This window comes from Lepidochelys kempii, chromosome 7 (genome assembly GCF_965140285.1).
Source record: "Lepidochelys kempii isolate rLepKem1 chromosome 7, rLepKem1.hap1, whole genome shotgun sequence".
NCBI lineage: Eukaryota > Metazoa > Chordata > Testudines > Cheloniidae > Lepidochelys > Lepidochelys kempii.
In genome coordinates this window covers 121,412,124-121,438,658 of record NC_136386.1, presented here as the reverse complement: position 1 = coordinate 121,438,658, position 26,535 = coordinate 121,412,124, and the positions used below count along the sequence as shown (strand labels likewise).

The 26,535-nt window shown below is 43.2% G+C and overlaps 1 protein-coding gene across 3 annotated transcripts in view; it reads right to left on the bottom strand.

The window, feature by feature from the left end:
* NT5C2 (5'-nucleotidase, cytosolic II) overlaps window positions 1–26,535 on the bottom strand; it is an 87,339-nt gene that overhangs the window by 16,670 nt on the left and 44,134 nt on the right. The window contains exons 2-4 of one of the 3 annotated variants that reach the window (XM_073354480.1): window positions 12,092–12,265; window positions 4,827–4,944; window positions 3,672–3,767 (exon numbers count right to left, since the gene is read on the bottom strand). In XM_073354480.1, the coding sequence (XP_073210581.1) occupies window positions 3,672–3,767; window positions 4,827–4,944; window positions 12,092–12,110 (233 nt within the window). In that variant the 5' untranslated portion in view covers window positions 12,111–12,265. Of the gene's footprint in view, window positions 1–1,742; window positions 1,836–3,671; window positions 3,768–4,826; window positions 4,945–12,091; window positions 12,266–26,535 lie in introns of those variants that run through there. The other 2 variants (XM_073354479.1, XM_073354481.1) reach the window with 2 other exon arrangements.

Here is a 26,535-nt window from a genome sequence, read left to right as displayed (position 1 = left end):
GGAGTCTATGAGGCTCTTTGCAATTAAACATTTCTGGCAATGTTAAAAAAAGTAACTATTCTCATTCTCTTAAAAATCATTTTTAAGTGATCACTGGCAGAATTATGCTATTTGCATTCAAAGGATTCATTATATACATAGCAGGACCAAACTCAGGGCACATTTACACCTATCCAACCCCACTGGAGTCTGTGAAGACTACATATACATATGAGAGCCTTGAGCACACATTTGATCTTTCATTTTTTAAGGTTTCTACTTCCTATTGCAGAGACTCGTTAGCTTGAGATGAGCTTATCAGAAGGCCTGTGTGATGGCCTCTTTGGGATTTTTGTTCAGTTGCTACTGAATTTAACTGTTCCTCCATTCCATCAACTCTAGCCTCATATTATGGATTTGGGAACTTATTTGGACACATTTTGCATCAAGCCCTGCACTCCCCCCTTTTCTTATTTAAACTTTCTACTCATAGAGGTAAGAAGAATGCTAACAGCCAACAGGGACTGCAGAACATCACACACACAGTTTTCACACTGCTTTACTATTGGAATCATAGAAGATTACGGTTGGAAGAGACCTCAGGAAGTCATCTAGTCCAACTCCCTGCTCAAAGCAGGACCAACACCAACTAAATCATCCCAGACAGGGCTTTGTCAAGCCGAGCCTTAAAAACCTCTAAAGGATGGAGATTCCACCACCTCCCTAGGTAACCCATTCCAGGGCTTCACCACCCTCCTAGTGAAATAGTTTTTCCTAATATCCAACCTAGACCTCCCTCACTGCAACTTGAGACCATTGCTCCTTGTTCTGTCATCTGCCACCACTGAGAACAGCCTAGCTCCATCCTCCTTGGAACCCCCCCTGCAGGTAGTTGAAGGCTGCTATCAAATTCCCTCTCACTCTTCTCTTCTGCAAACTAAATAACCCCAGTTCCCGCAGCCTCTCCTCATAAGGCGCATGCCCCAGCCCCCTAATCATTTTTGTTGCCTTCCGCTGGACTCTCTCCAATTTGTCCACATCCTTTCTGTAGCGGGGGCCCCAAAACTGGATGCAGTACTCCAGATGTGGCCTCATCACTGCCAAATAGAGGGAAATAATCACTTCCCTTGATGGGCTGACAACGCTCCTACTAAATAATGCAGCCCAGTATGCCGTTAGCTTTCTTGGCAACAAGGGCACACTGTTGACTCATATCCAGCTTCTCATCCACTGTAATCCCAGGTCCTTTTCTGCAGAACTGCTGCTTAGCCAGTCGGTCCCCAGCCTGTAGCGGTGCATGGGATTCTTCCATCCGAAGTGCAGGACTCTGGACTTCTCCTCATTGAACCTCATCAGATTTCTTTTGGCCCAATCCTCCAATTTGTCTAGGTCACTCTGGACCCTATCCCTACCCTCCAGCATATCTACCTCTCCCCCCAGCTTAGTATCATCTGTGAACTTGCTGAGGGTGCAATCCATCCCATCATCCAGATCATTAATGAAGATGTTGACAAAACTGGCCCCAGGACCGACCCCTGGGGCACTCCGCTTGATATCGGCTGCCAACTAGACATTGAGCCGTTGATCACGACCCGTGGAGCCCGACGATCTAGCCAGCTTTCTATCTACCTTACAGTCCATTCATCCAATCCATACTTCTTTAACTTGCTGGCAAGAATATTGTGGGACACCATATCAAAAGCTTTGCTAAAGTCAAGGTATATCACGTCCACCGCTTTCCCCATATCCACAGAGCCAGTTACCTCATCATAGAAGGCAATCAGGTTGGTCAGGAATGACTTGCCCTTGGTGAATCCACGTTGACTGTTCCTGATCACCTTCCTCTCCTCCAAGTGCTTCAAAATGGCTTCCTTGAGGATCTGCTCCATGATTTTTCCGGGGACTGAGGTGAGGCTGACCGGTCTGTAGTTCCCTGGATTCTCCTCCTTCCCTTTTTTAAAGATGGGCACTATATTTGCCTTTTTCCAATTGTCCAGGACCTCCCCTGACTGCCACGAGTTTTCAAAGATAATAGCCAATGGCTCTCCAATCACATCAGCTAACTCCCTCAGCACCCTCGGATGCATTGCATCCAGCCCCATGGACTTGTGTATGTCCAGCTTTTCTAAATAGTCCGTAACCTGTTCTCTCACCACTGAGGGCTGCTCACCTCCTCCCCAAACTGTGCTGCCCAGTGCAGCAGTCTGGGAGCTGACCTTGTCTGTGAAGACTGAGGCAAAAAAAGCATTGAGTACTTCAGCTTTTCCCACATCATCTGTCACTAGGTTGCCTCCCTCATTCAATAAGGGTCCCACTCATAGAGGTGACCTTCTTCTTATTGCTAACCTGTAGAAAGCCTTCTTGCTACCCTTCACATCCCTTGCTAGCTGCAACTCCAATTGTACTTTGGCCTTCCTGATTACACTCCTGCATGCTCGAGCAATATTTCTATACTCCTCCCTAGTCATTTGTCCAAGTTTCCACTTCTTGTAAACTTCCTTTTTGTGTTTAAGCTCACCGAAGATTTCTCTGTTAAGCCAAGCTGGTAGCCTGCCATATTTGCTAGTCTTTCTGCACATCGGGATGGTTTGTTCCTGCGCCCTCAATAAGGCTTCTTTAAAATACAGCCAGCTCTCCAGGACTCCTTTCCCCCTCATTTCAAAAACAGACACCAACATGAAACTGCAGAACTGGAATTAATTTGTAAACTGGACACCATCAAATTATGCCTGAATAAAGACTGGGAGTGGATGAGTCATTACAAAACCTAATTTTACCATACTAATTTCCCCCTACTGTTACTCACACCTTCTTGTCAACTGTTTGAAATGGGCCACCCTCATTACCACTACAAAAGTGATTCTTCTTCCCTTGGTATTCTACTGTTAATTGAATTGTCTCGTTAGACTGACCCCTCCACCTGATAAGGCAACTCCCATCTTTTCATGTACTATATATAAATATACCTGCTACAGTATTTTCCACTCCATGCATCTGATGAAGTGGGTTCTAGCCCACGAAAGCTTATGCCCAAATAAATTTGTTAGTCTCTAAGGTGCCACAAGGACTCCTCGTTGTTTTCCTCCTCCCCTTCATATTAGCCTCCTAGGGGATCCTGCCTATCAGTTCCCTGAGGGAGTCAAAGTCTGGTTTTCTGAAGTCCAGGGTCTGTATTCTGCTGCTCTCCTTTCTTCCCATTGACCTAAACCATAAGCTACAATAATTTAGCTCCTAGGCTAGTTCAATCCTTCACCTCTCTCAAGGAAAGACTGGTGAGCTGAACCACTGGCAGTTGTTCATGCGATGCAGACTTCTGCCTGTTCCAGAAAGGGCTGACACAACTGAATCATTTTACCTGATGACAGGGTGCTGAAACTGAATTATGCCAGCACAGGTAAAAAGCCCCACACACTGTCCTATCCTAAACTCTTCCCTACGCCATGTCCTATCCTATTTCCACTGCTCTAGAAAATATAGGCCTCTTTGTACTGTACTGATGTTTTTCCTAGACTTTGAAATATCATTAACTTCAGAACACTCACAATTTCTTATATGTAAACCGAACCAAACCTATAAAAATATAAAAGCAGCCTCTCTTTATCAACAAATTGTCCGCTATTCCTTATGGTTTATTAAGCCATTTATCAAACCAGAGCCAATGACCAGTGAATGGCCAAGTTGTCAGTACTCACCCTCTCACGAAGTTAAAGCCATGTGCACACACCAGGAGGTTCCCATAGGCATCGACTTTCAACAGGTTTCCATACAGTGTATCAAATACCAGGCCTCTGTCAAGGAAGGAATTTAAGATGTGAAATCAGAAACACACTGAGGAGTGGCCAAATGCACCATACTCAGCAAGAATCAAAATCAGCTCTTGAGTGTGCTTATTTGAAGTAGAATATTTGAGCCAATTCTTACATGTCCAATCCAAAACAGAACTGAACACTGGGGGCAGGGTTGTGCTGATCCACTTCTAACGTATCCCTCTGTCTGGCTGTGTAACCACCCTCCCCACCCCCTGCATTGCCAGGTTGAAATGTAAAATTGACCTGCTCTCTATGGATCTTAAAACAGGATCATTATACTTAACAGAAAGCTTAGCTATACGTTCATCGGGGAAGATGTGTAGCTTTCTACACAAGGTCAAGAATTTGGCTCTCACGCCTGCCCTAGTGATTCCCTGAGAATTCTACTGGGATGCAATGGAGAGCTGATTGGGGGAAGGAACCTCTCCAGTCCTGTGCATCTCTCCATTGCATTTAGGAGAGCCAGACGTGGCATGTGACAGCTGCAAAAAAATGCCATGTCATTCCCTGCTACCGATTTGAGATCTACATCTTTTCTGGCAAAACCACATTACAAGTTTCAGCTCATTTATCTAGTCACTAGCCTTTGGGAAAAGGAGATTCCATGACTGCTGAAAACAATGAGCTTCTTCAAGACTGATTGGTAGTAAGGCTGCTGCCAGTTGTCCTCACATAGGCAACCCTTCTTTGTCCTCCCCATGATGGGGGTAGTGAATTCACTGAACATGCTCAGTGTAACCGTCCTGACAGCTTCATTACGACCCATCTTCCTATTATGGACATGGTAACTTGTGGCAGTAGGCTCAGTGCAACTCAATGTGGGAGGAATGAAAGGAAGGAGGCTGTCTGTTTGTGCAAAAATTCTGCACAAGTGAAGTCAGTCACTGCAAGTCAATCGGGTATGTTCAACAAAGTTCTGTGCACAACTAAAGGCTTAAAAGGTGTCTTCTGAAAACTTGAAATTTCACGTCTATGAACTTCACAGAACAAACATTCAAAGCCACAAGTAGACTAGATCAGTATCTCTTAGTCATTTACCTGGTAGGGAAAGAAGGATCATAGACAAAACTGAGCAGCTCCTGAGGGTATCCAATGGAAACCAATCTTTCTACGGTCAGGTCAAATCCAAGAGATTCATATTCAGGGGATTTATACACTGTACCAAGATAAGATTCCAGTTAGAAAATACAAAAACAGCTCATGGTAAAACAAGGCAGTTAAAAATAATTTTTCCATTCTCCCTCCTCCCTCTTCCACACTAGGTTCCGTCATTATTTTCCTTCTCTATTTCAGGTTCACTTGCTCTGGTGCTTACAGTGATCATGGAATTAGATCATGCTAGAGGCCTTTTGCAGAATGGAAATGCAGTTCATATTTCAGAAGCAGAACGCACCAGATGAAATATAAGTCAGTCCATCAGAGCTCTTTGCCTCAGAGGAAATATATTCCAAACAGCATCTCCCTCTCCTCCCCCACCCCTGCTATACACATTATTAGAAGCAGAGAGTCTGAAATTCTTTACTACTGTTACAGCTGTTACTCTGGACACAATTCCGTAGCCTAATATTAGTGTCAGGAATTCAGCTAGGAGGTGTTTATAAGTGCTGTGGGCTGTGATGGCTTCCACAGAAGATACAGTAATCAGGTCAGCATATAATTTATTAATAAAACTATATGGTACCGTAGAAACCTGTGAGATGTTACCTTCTTGCATCAAAATGTTATTCTTTTAAACCAGTTTATTATTTTAATATTTCATTTATAAAATATACCTTAGCTCAGAGCAGGGAAAATGTACTTAACGAACCTTATATAACAAGTTCATTCAAAGATCATTTGATGGCTTCACTGTATTTCTGTGGACAGTATGTTGAGTTTTGCTGCCTGGAAACTGTCACTCTCACAGAATCTGCCCCTAAGATGCACTGAGGTCAAATAATTCCCATCACAGTTGAGATATATATTTAAGTGGGCCCCACTGTATTAATGATTTGGAGGCAGCAGATGTATGTGTCATATACACATGTGCTATTTGAATGGTAAACTCTTCAGAACACGGACATGCTTTTCTGTGAAGTGCCTAGCACCGCTGCGGGAGTCATAAAAAATGCTAACAATAATAATATATATCTACAGTCCCCAAAGAATTACTACAGGTAAGAAAATGTGCTGTGGAAAAGAGAGACCAAGTCAAAGAGGAGAAAACTCATATGTGAAACTACTGAAAAAAGATGGAAAAGGAGGAAGCTCATGAAGGAAAATCAGGGATGTTAGACAGGGACAGATTATAGATTATGGTGACTGTCATGAGGAATCTCATATATAGAACTGAACAAAGTGATTTTTGGTTTCCAGGGGAAAAAACTGGTCAGTTTCTAACCAAAAATGAATTTTTTTTCTTGACTACATGAAAACCTGCCAAAAATTTGTTCTGGTCAAATTAAATGCTAATTAAATGCTAATTCAAACCAACATTTTCAAAATAAAATGTGGAGTGGATCTGACATTTTCAAAATGAGTTATCATACTTCCAAAATTTCTGTTTTCAGCTTTTACTTGGCCAAACCTATTGCCAAATTCAACCCAAATTTTCAAATAGTTTCAGTTCCCCCCAATACTGCATTTGCCAGTGAATTTACTATTTGCCAAAAAGATTTTGCCCAGCTCTACAGTAACATGGGTCCTCCAGCGTATTATTTGGCTGACAGATATCTAAGGGTTCATTATTATTTTTAACAAAGGCCTATTATCACTTAGAAAAGCAACAATTCATTGTAAGCTTGAACACACTTATAATACTAACTTACTTAATAGTAAAGGATACCTAAAAGTAGAATCATAGAATATCAGGGTTGGAAGGGACCCCAGAAGGTCATCTAGTCCAACCCCCTGCTCAAAGCAGGACCAATTCCCAGTTAAATCATCCCAGCCAGGGCTTTGTCAAGCCTGACCTTAAAAACCTCTAAGGAAGGAGATTCTACCACCTCCCTAAGTAACGCATTCCAGTGTTTCACCACCCTCTTAGTGAAAAAGTTTTTCCTAATATCCAATCTAAACCTCCCCCACTGCAACTTGATAATAATAATAGTAATAGTAATAATGTAGTTAACAAAATCTTCAAGCTTTTACTATACTAATGGTAAACATATAATAAAGTTATATGACATTTGCTGCATGGGACCTTCTCTGTGCAATAGGAAGAGAGAGATTGATTGTGTTGTGGGTGAGAATGAGGGGCAGAAATAACTAATATAAATAAGAGAGCACAGGATTGTGACGGAAATTCTGGGGTGTGATCTAGTGCGCTAGTGAGCAAAAGGAGGTCAGAATAGAAAGAGCACAGTGAAGATCATGAAAGAACAGAGTCTAGAAAAAATGAATTCTCTTGATGAAGGGCTGCTAAAGGCAAATTACTGAAGGGAACAATAAGAAATATGCCTTCATGTATTGTAGATGGGTAAGACAGATGCCCAGATTTCCCCGTTTATTAAAGCAGCATGGGACAAGGACATGCTGAGTTATTCACAGGGGCGGTGCTAGAGGGGGCTTGGAGGGGCTACAGCCATCCCAAAATTTGCCTTAGCCACCCCCCCCATAGCCACCTCTCCCAGCTACTGGCTGTGGCAGTGGCTTCAGAGCTGGGCACCTGGCCAGCAGCCGCTGCTCTCTGGCCGCCTGTGAAGGCGCAGCGGAAAGAGCTGTGGCTGCTGGCCAGGCTCCCCACAGCAGACACACTCACTTCTCCTTCCCCAAATTCACTCGCTCTCACTTCCCACCTGCTGCTCACTCCGGCCTGCAAACTGAAGCAGCCAGGAGAAGCGGACTGGTTCCTGAAGACCTCACACACACCTGATCTACAGAGAGGAGGCTTTAGCCGCTGGCCTAGACTGTAGGAAAATCGTCTTCTTCTTCCATTCAGTCCCTTTGTGCTCAGGGATCCTCTGACAGATTTGCAGCCCTGGCTGCGCTGCAGAGATCCGCACAGTCAACTCCTCTGCTGAAGCTAGCCTTGGCTAGAGGTGTGACATGGCTCCTCAGCAGCAGGCAGTACAGAGGCTGTGAGCCCCATGTTTACACTTAAGTCTTCCCTTCTTTGGGAAGCTGATCCACGGCTGGCAGGGCACTGGGGGAGCTTGCCTGATGCTAGAGGTGGCCGTGCCTGAGTGGGTCTCCACTGAGCTGGGGTCGGGGGACAGGGAGCCTGTTTGCTGGTGTCTCTGGCTCAGGAGTGGGAGCTGCTGCAGCACTGAACAAGCGTCAGGCTCCTGAATGCTCAGCTTAAAGAGACAGCATGCTGACACTCTCACTCAGGCCCGTGCAGTCTTCCACACAAGCTCCCCCAACACACACACACACAGTCTCCCACGTACACTCCCCCAACACACACACGCTCAGTCTCTCTCACATGCTACCCCCAACAAATACACACTCCCGTACACACTCCCTCAACACAGTCTCCCACACACACTACCCCCAACACACACACGCTCAGTCTCTCTCACATGCTACCCCCAACAAATACACACTCCCGTACACACTCCCTCAACACATACCCACTAACACCCACAGAGTCTCCCTCGCACACTCTCCGAACACACACACACACACAAATTGTAAAATTATACTGTGGTATGAAACTTGGGAGGGGGAGCACCTCCCTAAATGGCACCCCTGAGGCAGGGGCAGGGAGGTTGCTGACTGGTGGGGAGGCTTGTCAGAGCATTGTCCGGCTGCAGCCATCCAGCCCTGGGTGGGGAGCAAGCTCAGGTCCGGGATGTCCAGCTTGCCTTGTGGGGATGGATTTATCTGATGAGTCAAGGGCCTTCCTCCGTACCTGGTTTCCATCCCCAGCGTGCAGCTCCCTGCCACAGTGCCTGCCGCAGCTGCACATGCAGGACAGAGCGGTGTCTGGGTAACACTCCCTACAGCACCTGTGTTCAGTTAACCCTCGCTAGCACTGAGGCCCCCTGCTCCAGACTGACCGCAGTGCGAGTTGCTGCATTATGGCTCTGAGTCTCCAAATCTTCCCAATAGCCTACTTTGCTCACTTCACAGGCTAGACAAAGTTTAAACCCGATGTGTCTGTATATGTTTTTATTCCTCTTTTGAGGATAACAGATAAATCACACATTGAAGTGCGTATTGTTAAAAAATAAATGGGTGCGCCCACAAGATGTATAGCGCCGCCTCCCCCCCATTTTCTGTCTAGCCCACCTCAGCCCCCACCACCACCAGGAAGAAGCTGGAGCCATCCTAGTTCTTCAGACAGACCATATACATTTTTTAACACTGCTGTGCGATTTCACCTTGGTAATCTGGCCAAATTCCCAAGGAAACTGTAATTTCTTTCTCTATACAGAACTTCACCATTCCCCTTCTTCTAAAAACCCTGTTGCATTATGTTGCTGCTATGGGAACAGTTTGTTGAAAGCTTGTCTCTCTCACCAACAGAGATATCACCTCACCAACTTTGTGTCTCTAATATCCTGGGACTGATACGGCTATAACAGCACTTCAGACATGAGCCATGGTCATTTCTGGAGCCCAGAGACAGCTGTAGTGACCCCTACATACACATGGACAATCTGAAGAGTACTTTGGGATCCCTTTTAGACAAACAGAAGGGATTTACGATCAATCCACATGGTACACCACCAAGAAAGCATGGCTGTAGCTAATACAATGCTATCTTTCAAATAACACCCTTACTTCTCTAACAATCTTTCAGGGGAAAGGGCAGTGGATTCATATTTTCTATGTGCATCATGCAACCCTTAAAATACCCTTATTCCATTTTTTATGCATTGCACTCCCCTCTCCAATCTACATCCATCACTGATTTAGTTGGGGATTGGTCCTGCTTTGAGCAGGGGGTTGGACTAGATGACCTCCTGAGGTCCCTTCCCACCCTGATATTCTATGATTCTAAGACCTCCCTTCTAGCCTATGAAAGCAGCTGAAAAGCCAAAAAGAAAGGTGGTTGCAAAAGACTATCTGGTATTCCCAGACCATACCAATACAAGGAATCAAATCCAGATCCCTGATTAGGGGTGGCACAACCACAAGGCTGTCCCTGAACATTCGCAAAATTCATATTCTCACCTATAAACTTTGGACTTTGCTTGCCTCCTTGCCCAAGCCCTTTTTTAAAACGCAAGCCACTAGCTCATTCAAAGAGTCTGTTTGGGTGTCATCACTAAAGACACCTGGAAAAGAAGAGTCTTCTTCCTAGTGTAAGAAATCAACAGACACACTGGAAATCAGACTCTTGGAGGATGGAAATAGACTATAAATAGTATTCTGCAGTTACTGTGATGTTATCCAAGATATACTTGCCTTTAATTAGACAACTGGGAATGGTTTCAGAGTTCACCTCGCCCACGCCCCATTTTGACAACACACTACACCACGGTACGGACTATATTAATCAGCATGAGCTACAAGCTACTGACATTTTCGCACAAGCTGTGCAAATGCTCATTTCAGTAACATGAGCTTCAGGCAAGTGATCCACCTACTTGAGATAAACAGTGTGAACAGGACTGTGATGCTGCAATGGCCACATTATATAACCTCTATCTACATACACACATACACGTGACAAACTGGGAATTTTCTGTAATATTTTAATGAAACCTCTGTGTGCCTCAGTTTCCCTCTGCACTTCATATTGTTACCCAGTGGAGGGAAAAGTGTTAAGTCTGCTCATGGAAGCAGGACAGGACATGAGGTTCAGGTGTCACCTTGTGGTCTGGGCCACAGTGAATAGGATCATTAAGGAACTGGCTGGAACCTGCTGAAAGTGACCCCATATCAGTGCAGAATCCAAAGAAAGTCCAATGACCAGAATATTGACACCTAGCAAACAATGACCAAGAGGAAGGAGCCCCCATCTCCTCTCACCCCAGCAGGGCAACTAAGCAGAGACCCAGCTCGAGAACAAACGACTGAGACACAATCAGCAGAGAATAAAGTATGGGATACTGGAGGAAGCTGGTTACTCTCTCCTGGGACTGACAGAGAGAGACAGAGAGCCTAAAATGGAATCCACTACAGCGTGGCTGGTGGTTTGCTCTGGCTTGACCAGAATGGGCTATGCTTTAACCTTTATTTCTCTATGCTAACCTAAGAACTTCCAATGCTGTCTTCCAACTGACTAATAAATCCTACTCTCTTCTGAAAAGTGTTTTTGGTGTCACTGGAAAAACTTGCTCAGTTGCGTTAATCCCTGCAGAGTGGACAAGTCTCTAACTAGGAGTCTGTCTCAATGGGACTTGCTGGGCAGAGCTCACGGTGTGAAGCCAGGAGTGCTGGAGCCAAGAGGTTCAGCCTAGGAGGCGGTGAGGCTGGGAAGCCTACCCTTAAGCTAAAAAGTGGGGCTCCACTACACTGAAGGGGGTCCTCCAAGAAGCTGTTTGAAAGTTAGGGCATAGTACCGATCCTGTGGAAACGTGGCAATATATTCGTGTACTCAGGGCTGATGTGTTTTTATATCTTGTTCTGGTCAGTCATCTGTGCAGGAATTTAGCAGTAAGGAGAGATCTACAGCTGGATGACTAAAAAAAGAAAAAAGTAATTAAATACTTTCCTGGAAACCCCCCAAAGCCCTAGCCACTGTGGTCACAGCTATAGACTTTGTGTAGGATACTGTGGATGTCATAGATTTAGATGCTTGCCATGCAGAATCCGTTGTGCTGTGAGCTCCCACACAGCTAACAGTGCCCCCGCCTCAAAGCGCCCGCAAGTGTGTGACAGGTGAAATATGCACAGCCACAAAAACACAACCATTCAATCTTCAGTATGTTTTTGTTGGTCTCTTAGCCCTACTTCTAACAAAATTACAGCAAATATAAGCACATATTACAACTTTTTCTATCTTTTTTTAAGTTGACCCCCATCCCTCCACAAACATGTTGGTCCCCAATGACAAAAGGACAAGTTATTTTAAAGGTTTGTGCTCTGCAACAGACAAATGCTTCAGCAGCTCAGGGCAGTCAGTACACAGTGTTCAGGGGTTATGTAACTATGGATTGCGAAAGAACAACCAAAGCTTTGAAAACAGAAGCCAGCTGACAGCACTTACAGCTTCCCCTTAACATCATAATTTGCCATCAAATTACATTGTGAAGAATTAAAAAGTGGTACCACAGAAGTGAATGTTGCAGGCTCTAAGTCCGTGATGACTTCCACGGCATGTGTTAGAATGTGTTGGAATGAGCAGGAGTTGCACAGTAAGGTATGGAATTCTCATGCACTTTATTGTGGATTTTGGGTGGTTGGGGTATTTTTGTTTTGTTTTTTACCTTTGCTGCCAAGACACATACGGTAGCAATTTTATAGCCTTCCTGGGAAAGAAAAAAAAATCTCTACAGAGACTCCAGCTTGTGCAAAATGCTGCTGCCAGGATTTTGACTCACATGAGGCAGATGCAGATGCAGAGTGTCACTCCAGTCTTGAAGGAGTTACACTGGGCTCCCCTGTTAAAAAAAAAAAATCAAACTGTTTTTAAAACCGCGACAGCGCTGCATCATTTGGGACTTGCGTGTTTGCTGGAGCTGCTGCCTCCGAAGAGCTCGAAAACCAGTCTGCTGGCTATTCACAACACCGCTCAAAACTGATTTACAGAGGAGGTACGGTTAGTAGTGGTACATCCTACAGGCAAAATTCTGGCCTTAACTTCACAAACCAGTCTCAGATCAATCCAGCAATATTTTGTTGGCATGACAAGCTACCCAAGCGTTGCCAAAGTGTTTGAGAGACAGATCCCTCGAGTTTCTATCAGAAGTTGGTATAATCTACTCAGGAACAGCCTTCACACTGTGTTTAGGGTTCTGTCATTAGTGACCATACCGGATCCGGTGGCAGGTTACTATGTAGCCTGATGTCATCTCTTTCCTTTCAAGATATTCCATTCCCTCACACCCACCACACGTCTACATGTCATCACAGAAGAATATACGTCAAGAGTCACTGTGTGGATCTGAGAACAGAATTTTGCCCTAAATCTGGAATCTGCTCCCATCAAGAACCTAAAATATGGAGTCAGTCTGACTCATGTACATTAAAGCTTAAAACTTACTCTTTACACCTAGACTTATCTGGCAAGTTTGGGCTTTTCTGTGCAAATCTTTTTGGAATGTGTTCATGAAAGGTGCCATGCAACCATACACAGCATTGTACAGTACTGGTTAACAAGCACACATGGTAAAGAGAATGAGAACTATTCTGCAACTTACAAATATGCACAAAAGAATGAGAAACAACTTTTAAAGAAATTCAAACTAAACACTAAGCTGAATGCTTTTGAATAGGTTTCAAAGAGGGCCCAACAGAGCAGTAAAGTACATACTATTACCTCTAATGCGTTTTAAAAATAATCGTTAAATAACCATTTTGCATGGTTAAGAAAGTTTGGGGTGTGATTGGGTTTGGTTTTGGGGAGGAGGAGAAAGCTCTTCAAGACCTGCACATTTCCTTCTTTATTCCCCAATTGCACTCTCAAAGATTCCACGTTGAGACCAAGGTATCCTTTCATTAAAGGTGTGACATGGTTTCTGCCAGAGTCTGTCAACACTCCTCATGGGTTGGTCAGAGATGATCATGTGAGAACAGGGAAAAAATGCTTTCTCCCTTGCCAGTGCAAAACCTCGACATTTGGTGCCACTCCATGTGTGCCATATTCTAAAAAATATTTAATGAATTAATTTGCATACTTGTAAACAATTTGTGTAAAACCATAAAGTTCTGTTTAAAAATGATTGTGTGGGTTTGGTGTTGGTGAAAGGTGTTGTACGAACAGCAGGGACGACAAGTCCTTGATTTCCCATACAGGGTTCTCTGGAGCAGTGGGAACAGCTGCAAGGAAGAAGGTCCTTATTCCTCACACCCTCAGAATAGGAGTATATGGCTTGTGGGGAGACAAAGGCATCTCTGAGTGAACTCAGGACTAAATGTGGGAGCTTGAGGATAGTGCAATTGCTGAACCACTGTGAAGATAAGAGCCTGGGGCTACTGGAGTGAATGATGAGGTGGGGTTGCTATGATGTGGTATTAAACTTTGTTAACTCTTCCCCACTGCTCCATGTTGGCGGGGAACTCTCAGGGGAAGTAAAGAGCAGCCTGGGGAAGAGGCAGACAGGTCCCAGGCTGCCTGCTCAGCAGGTGCCACAGCAGCCCCCACCAACCAGGAATAACACCTACAGCTCAAGCACTCCTGCTTCCCAGAACACAGCTGAATGCACAACACTCCATTCAGGCTGTGGGAGTGTGAGAAAGGGTGCTCGTTCTGCATGTGAGATGCATTACAGTTGACAAGTCTTCTAAACGTGCTTGGCCCAGGTGTACCTCCTGCTGAAGTCAATGGGGTTAGAGGGCAAAATTGGCCCTCTGACTGCGCATTAAGCTATGCTTGAAATATGTAGTCCAACAGACCAAGACTCTGCAACAGGTGACTGCAGAAGGGAGAACTGCTCTTGTGTGGAAGCATTAATGCAAGGATCTGGGCTTTAACTTGAATAAATCACTAAAATATCAGCTGAAAAGAAACCATCAGCAAATAAAATAAAACAATAATAATAATAAATGAAAAATGAGCAGAATAATAGCTTGTGTGTTTGCAAGTGTGGGGCTTCTGTGAAGAATATCAATGTAAACTCACATGCAGCCTAATCCCTATTTAGGCACCTAACAAAAATTTTCAGAGATGCTGAGCATCCAAAAATCCTGCTGAAGCAGTGGATGCTCAGAACCTTTGAAAACCAGGCTGCTCTCATTTAAGGCCACAATTCAGCAAAGCACTTACCCATGTGTTTATGTACATACCTGTTCAGCAAAGTATATCATCTTAATCTGCTTAACCCTAAGCATATGGTTCAATCTAATTTATTAAAATTAGGCACACGTTTAAGGACCCTACTGAATCAGGGCCTAAGTGACTTGTCGAAGGTCACACAGGGAGTCTGAGGAAAAGCCAGGGGCAGAACCCTGTTCTCTTGACTCTTAGTTTTCCATCTTAACCACAAGACCATAATAATCCTTATTTTATTACTCACGTGAAGCTGTACAGAGCAGGGTCTCTGATTTCAGCCTACATCAAATCTAGTTCTCAGAGTCCTAAACATCTTTAAACGAGTAATGAAATCATATTTTGTTTTGTTTTTTTCTTTAACTACCTGTATTTTCATTCCCAAATGAGAAGAAACTGCAGGGTTATTTATCATCATTTTCTTTCTTTAACAGGGAGGAAATCTTTTCGCACACTGCAGAGCCAGTCAACAAGTGACTAAAGGTCTGTTAAGTATATTTTACTTTATTGCTCAATATGTACCTTTATTTTCCTCTAGGGCATATACATTTTTATCCATTAACAAACAGGCCTTTCGCTGAATCACAGGGTGTTTTCTAATACCCACATGCATGCCTCTTTGCCGTGCAGGTACAGGAAAATCTTGTACCAACCCTCCCTGTCCATTAAGAAGCAATGTGGTATCATATACACAGCAGGGCTTTGCATTGTTCCATGTCTGTTTTGTTTGAGTGCTGTGCATTTCTACTTAACAAAACCCCACCAAAACAATACTCTTGCAAAGTGTTATTGTCCCGACACTTCTTCCCCAATTATTTCAGGGAAATTCTATGGCCTGTGATATATAGGCCAGCCAAACTACAAGATCACAATGGCCCCTTCTGGCCTTTGAATCTATGAATCTATTGAAGTAATCTTGGTAATGGTCCTATCAAAGGACCTAATGTCACTGAGTTTTGTTTCCCTTAGGCCTGATAAAGGTTTGGGCTTCCTGGCTATGTTTCGCAGAGTCAGAGCTCGGTAACAGACTCAGCACTTTATGGTGGAAAGATTTCTTCTCCTGAATAAAAATGCCAGGCTTGAGGATACATCAACAATAATAAAGTCTGAATATGTACAGATTTGCATATGGGCAAAAGCAGCTTCTTAGTGGCTGCTACTCTGTGGCACCTCTGCACTTCTAGTGAATCTTCCTTTTAACTGGTCATTTTAACAGTCTGAGGAGCATTTCTTTGAACTGGAATAATTTATCACTTTCAAAGAGTCAAATGAATATTCACCTTGGCTTTTATGAGTGTTTGTGTTTATTCCGACATCATGGAAATGTTTTGTGTTTAACTGCAGACTTTCCTTACAAACCACCCTATCCAACTACAGCCTACTGAGAATCATACTCCCAAACTGGAAACCTCACAGCGTATCCATGGAAATAAACCACCCTACTAAAATATGGGCTTAGCTCTTCAATAAGGAGTTAAGCCAGGGGAAGAAATGGTTGCACAGAAAGCTCATGTTCAAATGCAACTCAATAATATCCAAAAATAGCAAGGAAAACAACTTAAGATGTAACTGCCATCCAAATCCAATACCCTACGGTACCATTCACATGCGTTAGCACCTGAATGTGTTATTTTCCACACCATCCCTCGGCCGTCTTGAGGCATTGCTCAATCTCTCTCTGGACACGGATTTTAAATTGGAAGGAAACAAATGTCTAGTTGGTAATGTACAGGACAGTAAACTTCGAGTTCTAGGTTCTACACCTTGCTCAGTCAGATTCATCGTTTGATTTGGGGGCAACTCACTTAGAGCTTGATTTTCACAATTGCATGTGCACAAACACATGCCTTTGTGTGTGTACAATCAGCACAATTGCACACACAAATCAGAAATTTGCACATGTTGAGAAGTAGTTACATATATAACTGGTCAACTGTCTGCTAAAATAAGTGATTTGCAAAGCATAATCAGGGAAATTGTGCACGTACACTTGTGAAAGTCAAGCCTTCAGTGTACTTGCGCCTCTGGCTTCTCCATTGTACAAATGACAATATGCGCCCTACACCACGGTGTGTTTGAAGCACAATTAAAGCTTGTAAAGTGCTTTAGATCCCAGATAAAAGACTCTATTGCACGTGGAAAGTATCATCATTGTAATTTCTATCAGACCAGCAAGAATAAGACCCTAACTATTTGGGTATTGAGAAGCTGCTGATCAATGTAGGTCTTCAGCTATATTCAGACTGGGAGAACAAGGAGCAAACTATTGCAACTTTTTAAGCACATTATTAGTGAAGTGCTACCCTTTCAACAGCTTCACTCTGACATTCTGATTCTTGAAGAAACGACACCCTGCAGATTAGCACTTTGTCAGTTGGTGATTTATTTGGACACCATGACAAGCAACACGTGCTTTTCCCATGCCCCATTCTCGGTGCCAACACATTACAATCCACAGCTTCCAATCTCAGTGTGCAGTTTTACACAACTTTAAGCAGTCAACTCTTAAAAGCAGCAATGGAAACAACCCTGATAAAACGGCTATTGAAATGCTGCCTGTATTCAACCAACCAACCATCCCAAAGTAGACTAGAAATATCAGAGCTTTGACCTGCTTCTAGTTTCAAATCACGAGATGCTACTTTATTAAAAATAGCCTCAAAACCTGTGCCTGCCAAGCTGCATGTGCACCAGTGTGAATACACAAACAGGTAGCTGACGTGCAATTATCTGATTACATGCACACAACAGATATTCAGCTGATTTTGTAGATGCAATTTTGCCAGATTAGTTTCAGTTGCAGTCAGTCAGCCTCCCTAGGAGCCCCCGTTTCTTTTCCATTTTTAATAATCTCTGAAAAAGAATCCAGGTAGCACAACCCTGAAATGAAGTTGTACATACCTGTAGAGAGCTGGTTACAAAAAGCAATGGCCATTATTTAGAAAAGCAACTGAACACCACCAAAAAACAACTTCACTATTTTCAATTGTTACAACATGATGAACTAAAGGGAAACCATCAACCTAAATATCACACTTTTGTCTGAATATTTTTTACTTATGATTGTTACACACACCACCTAAAATTACTACATTTGGAAGAGATTAGAGGGAAAAAATTTGTCTGCAACTCTTTCGTTTAGCATGTGTACTCAGAAGCACGCTGTAACTAGCCAGTTCACTGTCTTCCCTATGTAATAGCAACACCATGCAGCTCTTATATATCACTTTTCATCTGTAGATCTCAAAGCACTTTACCAAAGAGGCAAGTATCATTAGCCCCATTTTATAGATGGGGAAACTGCAGCACAGAGTGGTGGTGTGACTTGGCTAAGGTTAAGCATTTAGGCCAGCAGCAGAGCCAGGAATAGAACACAATGTCCTGAGTCCCAATCCAGCACCATATACACTGGACCACACTGTATAGTGAATCTGTTTCTTCATTTGTATGGGTCTTTGACATAGCCAACATGGGGGAGAGAAAAACATTTAAAATATAAGATGTGGTTGTAAAACCACAAAAAATTGAAGGGGAATCTGGGGCAGGTGTAGGACTAAAAATTATTTTTAATTCATTTAAAAATGAACAGATTTCAAATGGACTGAGGGCAGCATTTTCAAAAGTGCCTAAGGGACTTAAGAGCCAAAGTCCCATTAAGAGTCAAAATTCTTAGGCTCTTAAATTACTTAGGTGCTTTTGAAGTGTCCCTTACAAACAGATTGGGACTTTTTATGCTATACTGTTAGCGGAGTTTCTCTCTAGAGATAGGTTCCCCTGCATGTAAAAAATCTTTATTATGGGTATTTACATATATTAAATATACAACCAGACAGTTTCCTTTCTTCATCCTTCCAGCTTACTGTGTAATATTATAGTTTGAATGTATTTATAAAAAACATTATCAAAGTTCATTGGAAAACTCTATTCTACATGTGTACACAGAAGATGTTTCAAACTCCATTAACTTTAATGTATTTTGAAAGTGGGTTTGGAATTGCTCATCTATGCATACCCCAGTTGCATATCAATTTAAAAAACAAACCCAATTTGACTGAGTTACATAAATGTAAAAAAAAAAAAATGGAAAAAGAAAAATAGACACAGGTTTATGTGTAATGCAACGAGAGTTTGATTTAAACATATGAAACTTTACAGAACATTAGCCTATTATGTAAGTGAGACCCTTTTAGCGTCAGAGGGTCTTCCTCAGGGTGTGTGCATGTGTGAGAGAGAGAAAATATCATTTAACCTGCTTTAAATCAGATACATTATATTCTGTACCAGCTGCTGTAAACTGGTTTCGAGTGCCCCTTTTTACAGTCTCAGATGTTACCAGTCTCCAGTGCTTGTAACATTTTAAAAGGCAAGTCCATTCAAATGACTAAGAGCCTCCACTCCCTGGGCTAGACTGGGGCCTGAACTACACGTAGAAGTTTTGTTAGCATAGCTACACCAGTTAGGTGTGTGAACAAATCACTCCCCTAATTGATATTGTTATGTCGGCAAAAGCCCCACTGTAGCTGCAGTTATGCCAGCCAAACAGTCCTTTTGCGGGTACAGCATATTTCGTTCAGGGAACGGGTATAAGCTACACCCGCAAAATAGTTATTGTGCTGAAGAGGCAGCAGTCAGTCAGTCAGTCTTACACAGAGCACAGAAAGTTGCTATCCCCACCTGCTGGGTGTAGACGGGCTCTATCGGAATTCACATCCAGTAAAAGAGGCAGTTGCTCTGATGTGCCAATTCTGGAGTGGTTGGTGGGTGATCAAATGGGAAGGATCTGATATCAAGTATTCACCTTGTAGGAGTTTTATACTGCAAATTCACAAGCTCCAGGAAAATGAATACACCATAGGAAACAGTCCCACGCTGACTGGATAGATTAAATGACAAACCATTTGGCAACGTTTACCTGAAACACTGCATCTTGTTAACAGGAGTTGATCCTGCTGGTAAAGGGTTAAGTGGGGCTCCTGATTTGCTGAATCAGGTGGCTCAGGACTACAACTGGATATCAGGAAAGTAGAAATAGCTCTCTAGAGCTGTAAGTTGAACAGTCCTGATGAAGGACTTCATTAATTTTAAATTCTTTGTTAATAAAGCCTAACCCTAGGCAAGAGATGAGTACGGACTCTACACATAATTGTGTTTTAGATCAGGTTGGGAAAGGCAACTTCTCACAACAACCTAAGAAGTCTTTTCCATCTCTAACATCTGTGATGCTATGAGAATGGAAGTGTTGATATACCTATAACTTACAGTGTGAGAACCTCTCTGTAACTAGTCTGCAATATAACAAATCTTAGCATTTACTTTTAAGCTTGTAATGCTTCTGGGACACAAACTTAACTCCATTACAGTAGTACAGTATTAATTCTTTTCAACATACTGCATAAATAATGATGTAAGTCTCATTTACCATTCATTTTCTCACTGAAACAGGTTTCACTACTGATGACTTTCTTAACAATTCCCACCCAATATAGAGGCAGAAGTGACTGAAGTACGGGGACAGTTTTCCCGAATGAAACCATCTTGCCTACTGTATAATTTATCTCATAGGTATGATAAAACTTTCAACAAGACTAACTATTGTAGAAGAAGGTTAGCGACTGAGTAACTGGTCTTTACTAATTCCCTCTCCATCTGCCAGTGACTTTGTATGAAATTACAATCTGTTTAAAATCCTCACTTGTTTACGTCAAGTTCTATCAAGGGACACTTTTCTGTAACCTCATCATGCAACTTGCCCTGTTTAAGACCTAGGGATGCCAAGGCCTCCTGGATTACTTGGATCCAGAGCTGACAATATTGCTCATTAAATGTTTAGCTCACCCTCAGAAGAAAATAGCCAAGTAAAGTTCTGCCTGTCTTAAATTTGATCTCTCTTTCTCACATTTCTAAGTGCCCTTCACTGTACTATTTAGGCTCACTTAAATGCCATGCTAATGAAAGTCTGGCAATCCATTTGCAGCTGCTCTTTCATAGGACAGATCTGATTATAGAAGACAAAGCAGAGAAAGGTTGTGCATCTTTGGCTTAGACCACCAACAGCATTTCCATTAACGACAGGTAGAGACGGTTTTGACACTACGAAACAAACAGGAAGGAAGGCAGGAACAGTGTAACATTACTACTTATTAGTGTTCTTCTAATAGAGCTGGATTGTATAAGCAGAGATGAATCAGTAAGATGGATAAAAGAAACTGCAATTTACAAAACAAAATGGCGCTATAAACATAAATCCTCAAATCTCCCTAATTTAAGGATTTAAACATAAAGATCTTGCAAAATTACTAGTTTTCGCACCATATGCTCTCATTGAATGGCTGCCCTTCAAGTCTATTTGGAGATAATAGATCCTAATGCTTGTGTAATGTTATCTCCTTGTTAGGAAGGAAGCAAATATAATAGTTTCTATTGCAGAATTCAGAAACAGTGCCCTAGGCTCCCTACTGAGATTCAGAAAGGTCAGGAGAAAAAACTAGTGATTTCTGTGGGGCTGATTACATAACTGATCACATGGACTTCTGTTAATCTTCTCTAGAAGTAACCACTGAAATTACCCATAGCTCATGCTTGGCCCAAACCCATCAAGGCTTCCAAAAGCTGCTACTTGATCCCCATGTTATATACACAAGCCACAAAAATAACCACACTATTGTCCCAGAAGTCTAGGAATTTATTCTAAACACCATCTCTCTAGCCTGAATAAAGCCTTCTGCTGCATATTATAATGCAGTTCATCAATACAAACAAAAACTAATGCAGTGAAAGGAAGTGTATATAAATAGCCTGTAAAGTTAGAATCCTACACAGGTATGTGCTTCTAGATACTCCATGTCACACACTTATGAATTTAGGAAGATTCTCTGAGTTTCCAGAAATGTGGGAACCCTTCATCTTAGCATGGGAGGGTACTACATCGAGCCTCAGTGGGCAAGAAAAAGCGAGTATAAGTGCATCAACAGTTATTTTGTTTTGATTTACACTCCTAGCAGGCAAATTAACATGGGCCATAAACACAGTGACCACACATTTTTGAGATGAGAAGGGAAGGCAAATATACAGTTTCATGTACAATAACACCATTTTTTTCTCTGTGGTGAAGGCTGAAATCATCAAGCATCTTGCCTGAAGGAAGGAAGGAAGTTATTTGCCAATGCAGCCCCTTAGAGGAACACACTGGGTGGAATCATATTTTAGTATAATGTGGCATGATGATACCATGACTATTGGTGACAAATGTGTGTCAATTACGGTCATCTCCCAAGTGTTGTTCCTGATCAGGCAATCATCCTGGTTAGGGAACACATACTCTCTGCAGTGTAAGTATATTGCAACAGTTACTACTAATTGAAATGGAAGTGCTGTGTTTCCAGTAAAATGAGCTGTATCCCACGCATATACTTGTATACTTGACATTCATAGTTGGAGTAAAGGAGCTGGCCACAGACGCACTATTTTCATCTTGATGGCAAAGCTGTTTAAGGAACTAAATTCAAGATGGGTTAAGCTCTCCTGACTTTTTTGGTAGTAGGAAGCATCTTGCCTAAAGCCCTCTTTCCTCACTTTGCTGGTACAGGCTCAAAGCCGCTGCTTTTGGAGAAGGAAAGAAGAAAATAGTGTATAGGGTTCTTTCTGCTGCTAATGCTGCCTCCTCCCCTTCACAAGTTGGACAATTTGGAGGTGTTCTAAAAAAAGAACTCTGTTCTCTGGCTGAACAATCCTGAGGTCTCAGCTATCAAAGGCAATGATTGCCAACCAGGAATGAATGTCACCAATTTACTTCTGACATCATGGTCCTCAAGGATACAGAATGGGAAAAGGACTCTGCAATCAGTACACCTTCCAAAATCAAAGTCTGAGCATAAGTATAGGCTTTCAGTGTCTTAGTGGCATCTAACACACTGATGAGGGTGTTTGGGATTTTTTAAAGCAACTTTAATGATAAAAGGTAGCTTAACAAGGCCCGTGGTCTCTTCTGGGACTGCAGAGGCAGAAGACTAGTTGAGTGGCTGATGGACTTCAAGATGCCACACCCTTCTCCTTCACTTCGGTCAACTTCTTTCCCTGTACAGGCTTTGAAGATGCACCAATTGGGATTCTGGTCACAAGCCAGCATACTGGCATGAAGATGTCATTTACTGATGCTGAATCTCAGCTAAAAAACAACTTTTTACATTCTCTCTCTCTATACACAAAACAGAAGCTGGTGGTTGCTTCCAAGCCCATGTGAAGAGGCATGGATTTATGCAAGTGGCTAACTTTTCTTAGCAGGAATATATTAGCTCTGAGGCTATGCACAACAAGATGTTAATATAATCCTCAAGAAAATGCAACATCAGTTAACAATGAATGCATCATTTAAAGCTCCTGCTGCAAACAATAACAAAGTCTACTTATGTGCCATAAGCTGGATAGTGGATTCCACTATTTATTGCAAGTAATACTCAAAAAATGTTTAGCCATGTGGGTAACAAAGGATGCTGAAATACAAAAAGATGAACAGATTATATTAGTTTGTCTGCCTGAGTTAAGGAAAAAGGAGGAAAATACTACTTAGAAATTGACATTCATAGCACTTTTCATTGTCAAAGTGGTTTACAAACATTAAACAGATTCTCACAACACATAGATCAGGGAGAACAGTAAGGATTATTATCCACTTTGTAGAGTTGGAGAAAATGCAGCAGAGTGACTTGCCTAAAATCACAGAGGGAGCCATCCATCAATGTCAAAGTTGAAACAAAAATGTCTCTGGCTCCCAGTCATCAGGTCAGACCATGCTTCTCTGTTTTCCATACTATATAGCATCACATCCACTCCAGCTGCACTAGACATAGCATGCTTAAAGCATCCTTATATCCTGGCTTTGCTAGGATAGTCTCAGTTTTCCATATCATGCCCTAGAAAATTCTTTGAGGACATTTAAAATGTTCATATTTTTCATTTTCATCGATCAAAACTTTTTTTTTTTTTAAATAAGTATATGTTCATTCAAGTCATTTTGCTGTGCCAAGTAGAATTTGCTCTGCATTTACCAGGAACAGCCCAGTGGAATGAATGTTCTGTGGGATAAACAGTGTTTAGAGAGATCAGTTGAAGGAGCATAAACATTATCGAAATTGTTCTTTTTGTTCACCATAAATGCTAACAACACTCATTCAGTGTTTCATACTAACCTCATTCAGAACATCTGAGTTGCTGGGAAAATCCTCCACGCTGAGAAATTTGTATCTGTTGCTACTGAGACAGAAATTGGCAAAAGTGGCACCCACAAACTTTTTTTAAAAAAAACCTACTTTTGTTTTTTGAGTGACTATTTTGCAATCCTAAAAAACATTGCCACAATTTTTTATTTTGAAAATTTGATCACCTTAAGCATGTGACACTCAAGGATTATGGCCAGACCCAATATAGATTATCCAGGAGCCTCTGGAGGCTTTCCTGACCTCAATGTGGCTGCTGGCCCTTGGCTTCTCTGATCCTCAGTGCTGTCCCTGCGGCCTTCCCTGCCACACTACTCACCTGCTGATACAGTAAAAAACTGTTACCAACCTATTCTGTAACGAATGTTCTTTGAGATGTGTGGCACATGTCCATTCCATTTCAGGTGTGTGTGTGCTCCGTGCACAGTTGTCAGATTTAACCTGAGCAATACCTGTCAGGGCAGCATATGCACACTCTCCTGCCTCACACCACAACACAAAGGTATAAAGGGCAAAGCTACCTTCAACCCCCATAAGTTCTTTCTTACTGTTAGACTCTGATAGAGAAGGGAAGGAGGGTGGGTCATGGAATGGACATGTGCAACGATGAACAACAGTTACCAAACAGGATAGTAACCATTTTTAATTCTTCAAATGTTTGCATGTCTATTCCATTTCAGGTGACTCACAAGCAGTTCAATCTGGAGGTCAGAGTCTACCTGAATAATGACTGAAGGACCACACATCCAAATCTGGCATCATCCCAATTTTCCTCAGAGATGGCATAATGGGAGGCAAAAGTATACACTGAAGACCAAGTTGCCACTTTGCAAATGTCCAAAATAGCCAGCTGGGCCAGAAAAGCCACAGAGACTGTGAGAGATCTGGTCGAATGCACTAGCTCTCTATTCAGTGGCGATACATCAGCCCTGTTGTAGCACAAATGAATACAACAGGAGATCCACGAGGAGAGACTGGAAGAGACTCTGTCTGCAATTGCTACGAACAATAGAGATGATGACCTAAAAGGTTTAGTCCTGTCCAGGTAAAACGGTAAGGATTAGGAAAGGAAGTTGATCAAGATATTGCCTGATTGATGTGGACGTGAGATACCACCTTACTGAGAAACTTCGGATAAGGGCGTAGGAATACCCTGTCCTTGCAAGAGACCGTATACGGAGTCCAGAAACTAGTGCTTGTACTTCGCCTAGTCTCCTGGCTGAGGTAGTTGTGACCAAAAAGTCTATCTTCATGGAAAGATGGAGTAATGAACAGGTAGCCAATGGTTCAAGAGGAGGACCCACTAGCTCTGTTAACACCATATTTAAGTCTCAAGGGAAACCAGGATCTTGTCCTTGCGGGTATAATCAGTTCAAAGCCTTCAGAAATCTAACTGGCATAGGACTGGAGAAAAATGAGTGATTATCAATTGGCAGGTGGGAAAGCTCAGAGCTGCTTGATGAAGCTAATGGTAAGACCTCACTGTTTTGAGTATAACAAATAGTCCAAAACACGATGGATTGGAGCGTGGACTGGGGGAACACTTTTCTGCTGGGACAAAATGGTGACTCCCACTTTGCCGGGTAAGTAAACCTAATAGAGGGCATTCTACTATTTACAAGTGCATCTGGAACCCGCTTTGAACAAATCTCCTCTTGAAGCCTTAGCCTGGAGCACCCAGGCAGTCAGGAGGAGAGCCTCAGGTTGCGGTCGGAGAGCGACCGTGGTCCTGAGAGATCAGGTCTCCATCCCATAGTAGTGGCAATGGAGGTGTGTATGAGAGGGTCAGCAGAGCAGAAAACCAATGTTGCTGAGGCCATGCTGGAGCTATGAGTAGGACTCACAGATCCTGTGCTGCAGCATAAGCCTCCAGAATAGATGGTACTAGGATAGTCTCCTCTACCGTTAACTACATGGAGCCACTTCAGGGGCTGGTCTCAATGATGCCAGTGCCGATACCAGAGTCGACAGTCCCTCCTGAGCAGATGATTGCCTCAGAGACCTCCTCAGCCTCATGCACGCTCTTGCATCCTTGTCCACATGCTTGCTGGACTTTGTTGCCAGGGACCTTGATCTATTGCTGGGGTGGGCAAACTTTTTGGCCCGAGGGCCATATCTGGGTAGGGAAATTGCATGCAGGGCCATGCATGTAGGGCTGGGGCAGGGGGTTGGGGTGCAGGAGGGAGTGTGGGGTGTACGATGGGGCTCAAGGCAGGGGGTTGGGGTGCAGGAGGGAGTGCTGAGTGCGGGAGGGGGCTCAGGGCAGGGAGTTGGGGTGCAGGGTGCAGGAGGGGTTCAGGGTGCAGGCTCCAGCCCGGCACCACTTACCTGGAGCAGCTCCCTGCCTGCCTGCTCTGGCCCCACACTGCTCCCAGAAGAGGCGGGCACCACATCTGTGCAGTCCTGGGGGGGGGGGGGAGAATAGTAGGGGCAGAGGACTCCGCGGGCTCCCCACGCCTGTCGGTACCTTCCCTGAAGCTCCGATTGGCCGCAGTTCCCGGACATTTCCCATTCCCGGACAATGGGAGCTGCGGGGGGCGGTGCATACAGGCAAGGGTAGCGCATGGAGCCCTCTGCCCTCCCTCCCCCTTGGGCCATAGGGACATGGTGCCAGCCGCTTCCGGGAGCGGCGCGAGGCCCGCAATCCTGCAGGCCAGATCCAAAGCCCTGACGAGCCAGATCCAGCCCGCAGGCCATAGTTTGCCTACCCCGGATCCATCGGATACTGATC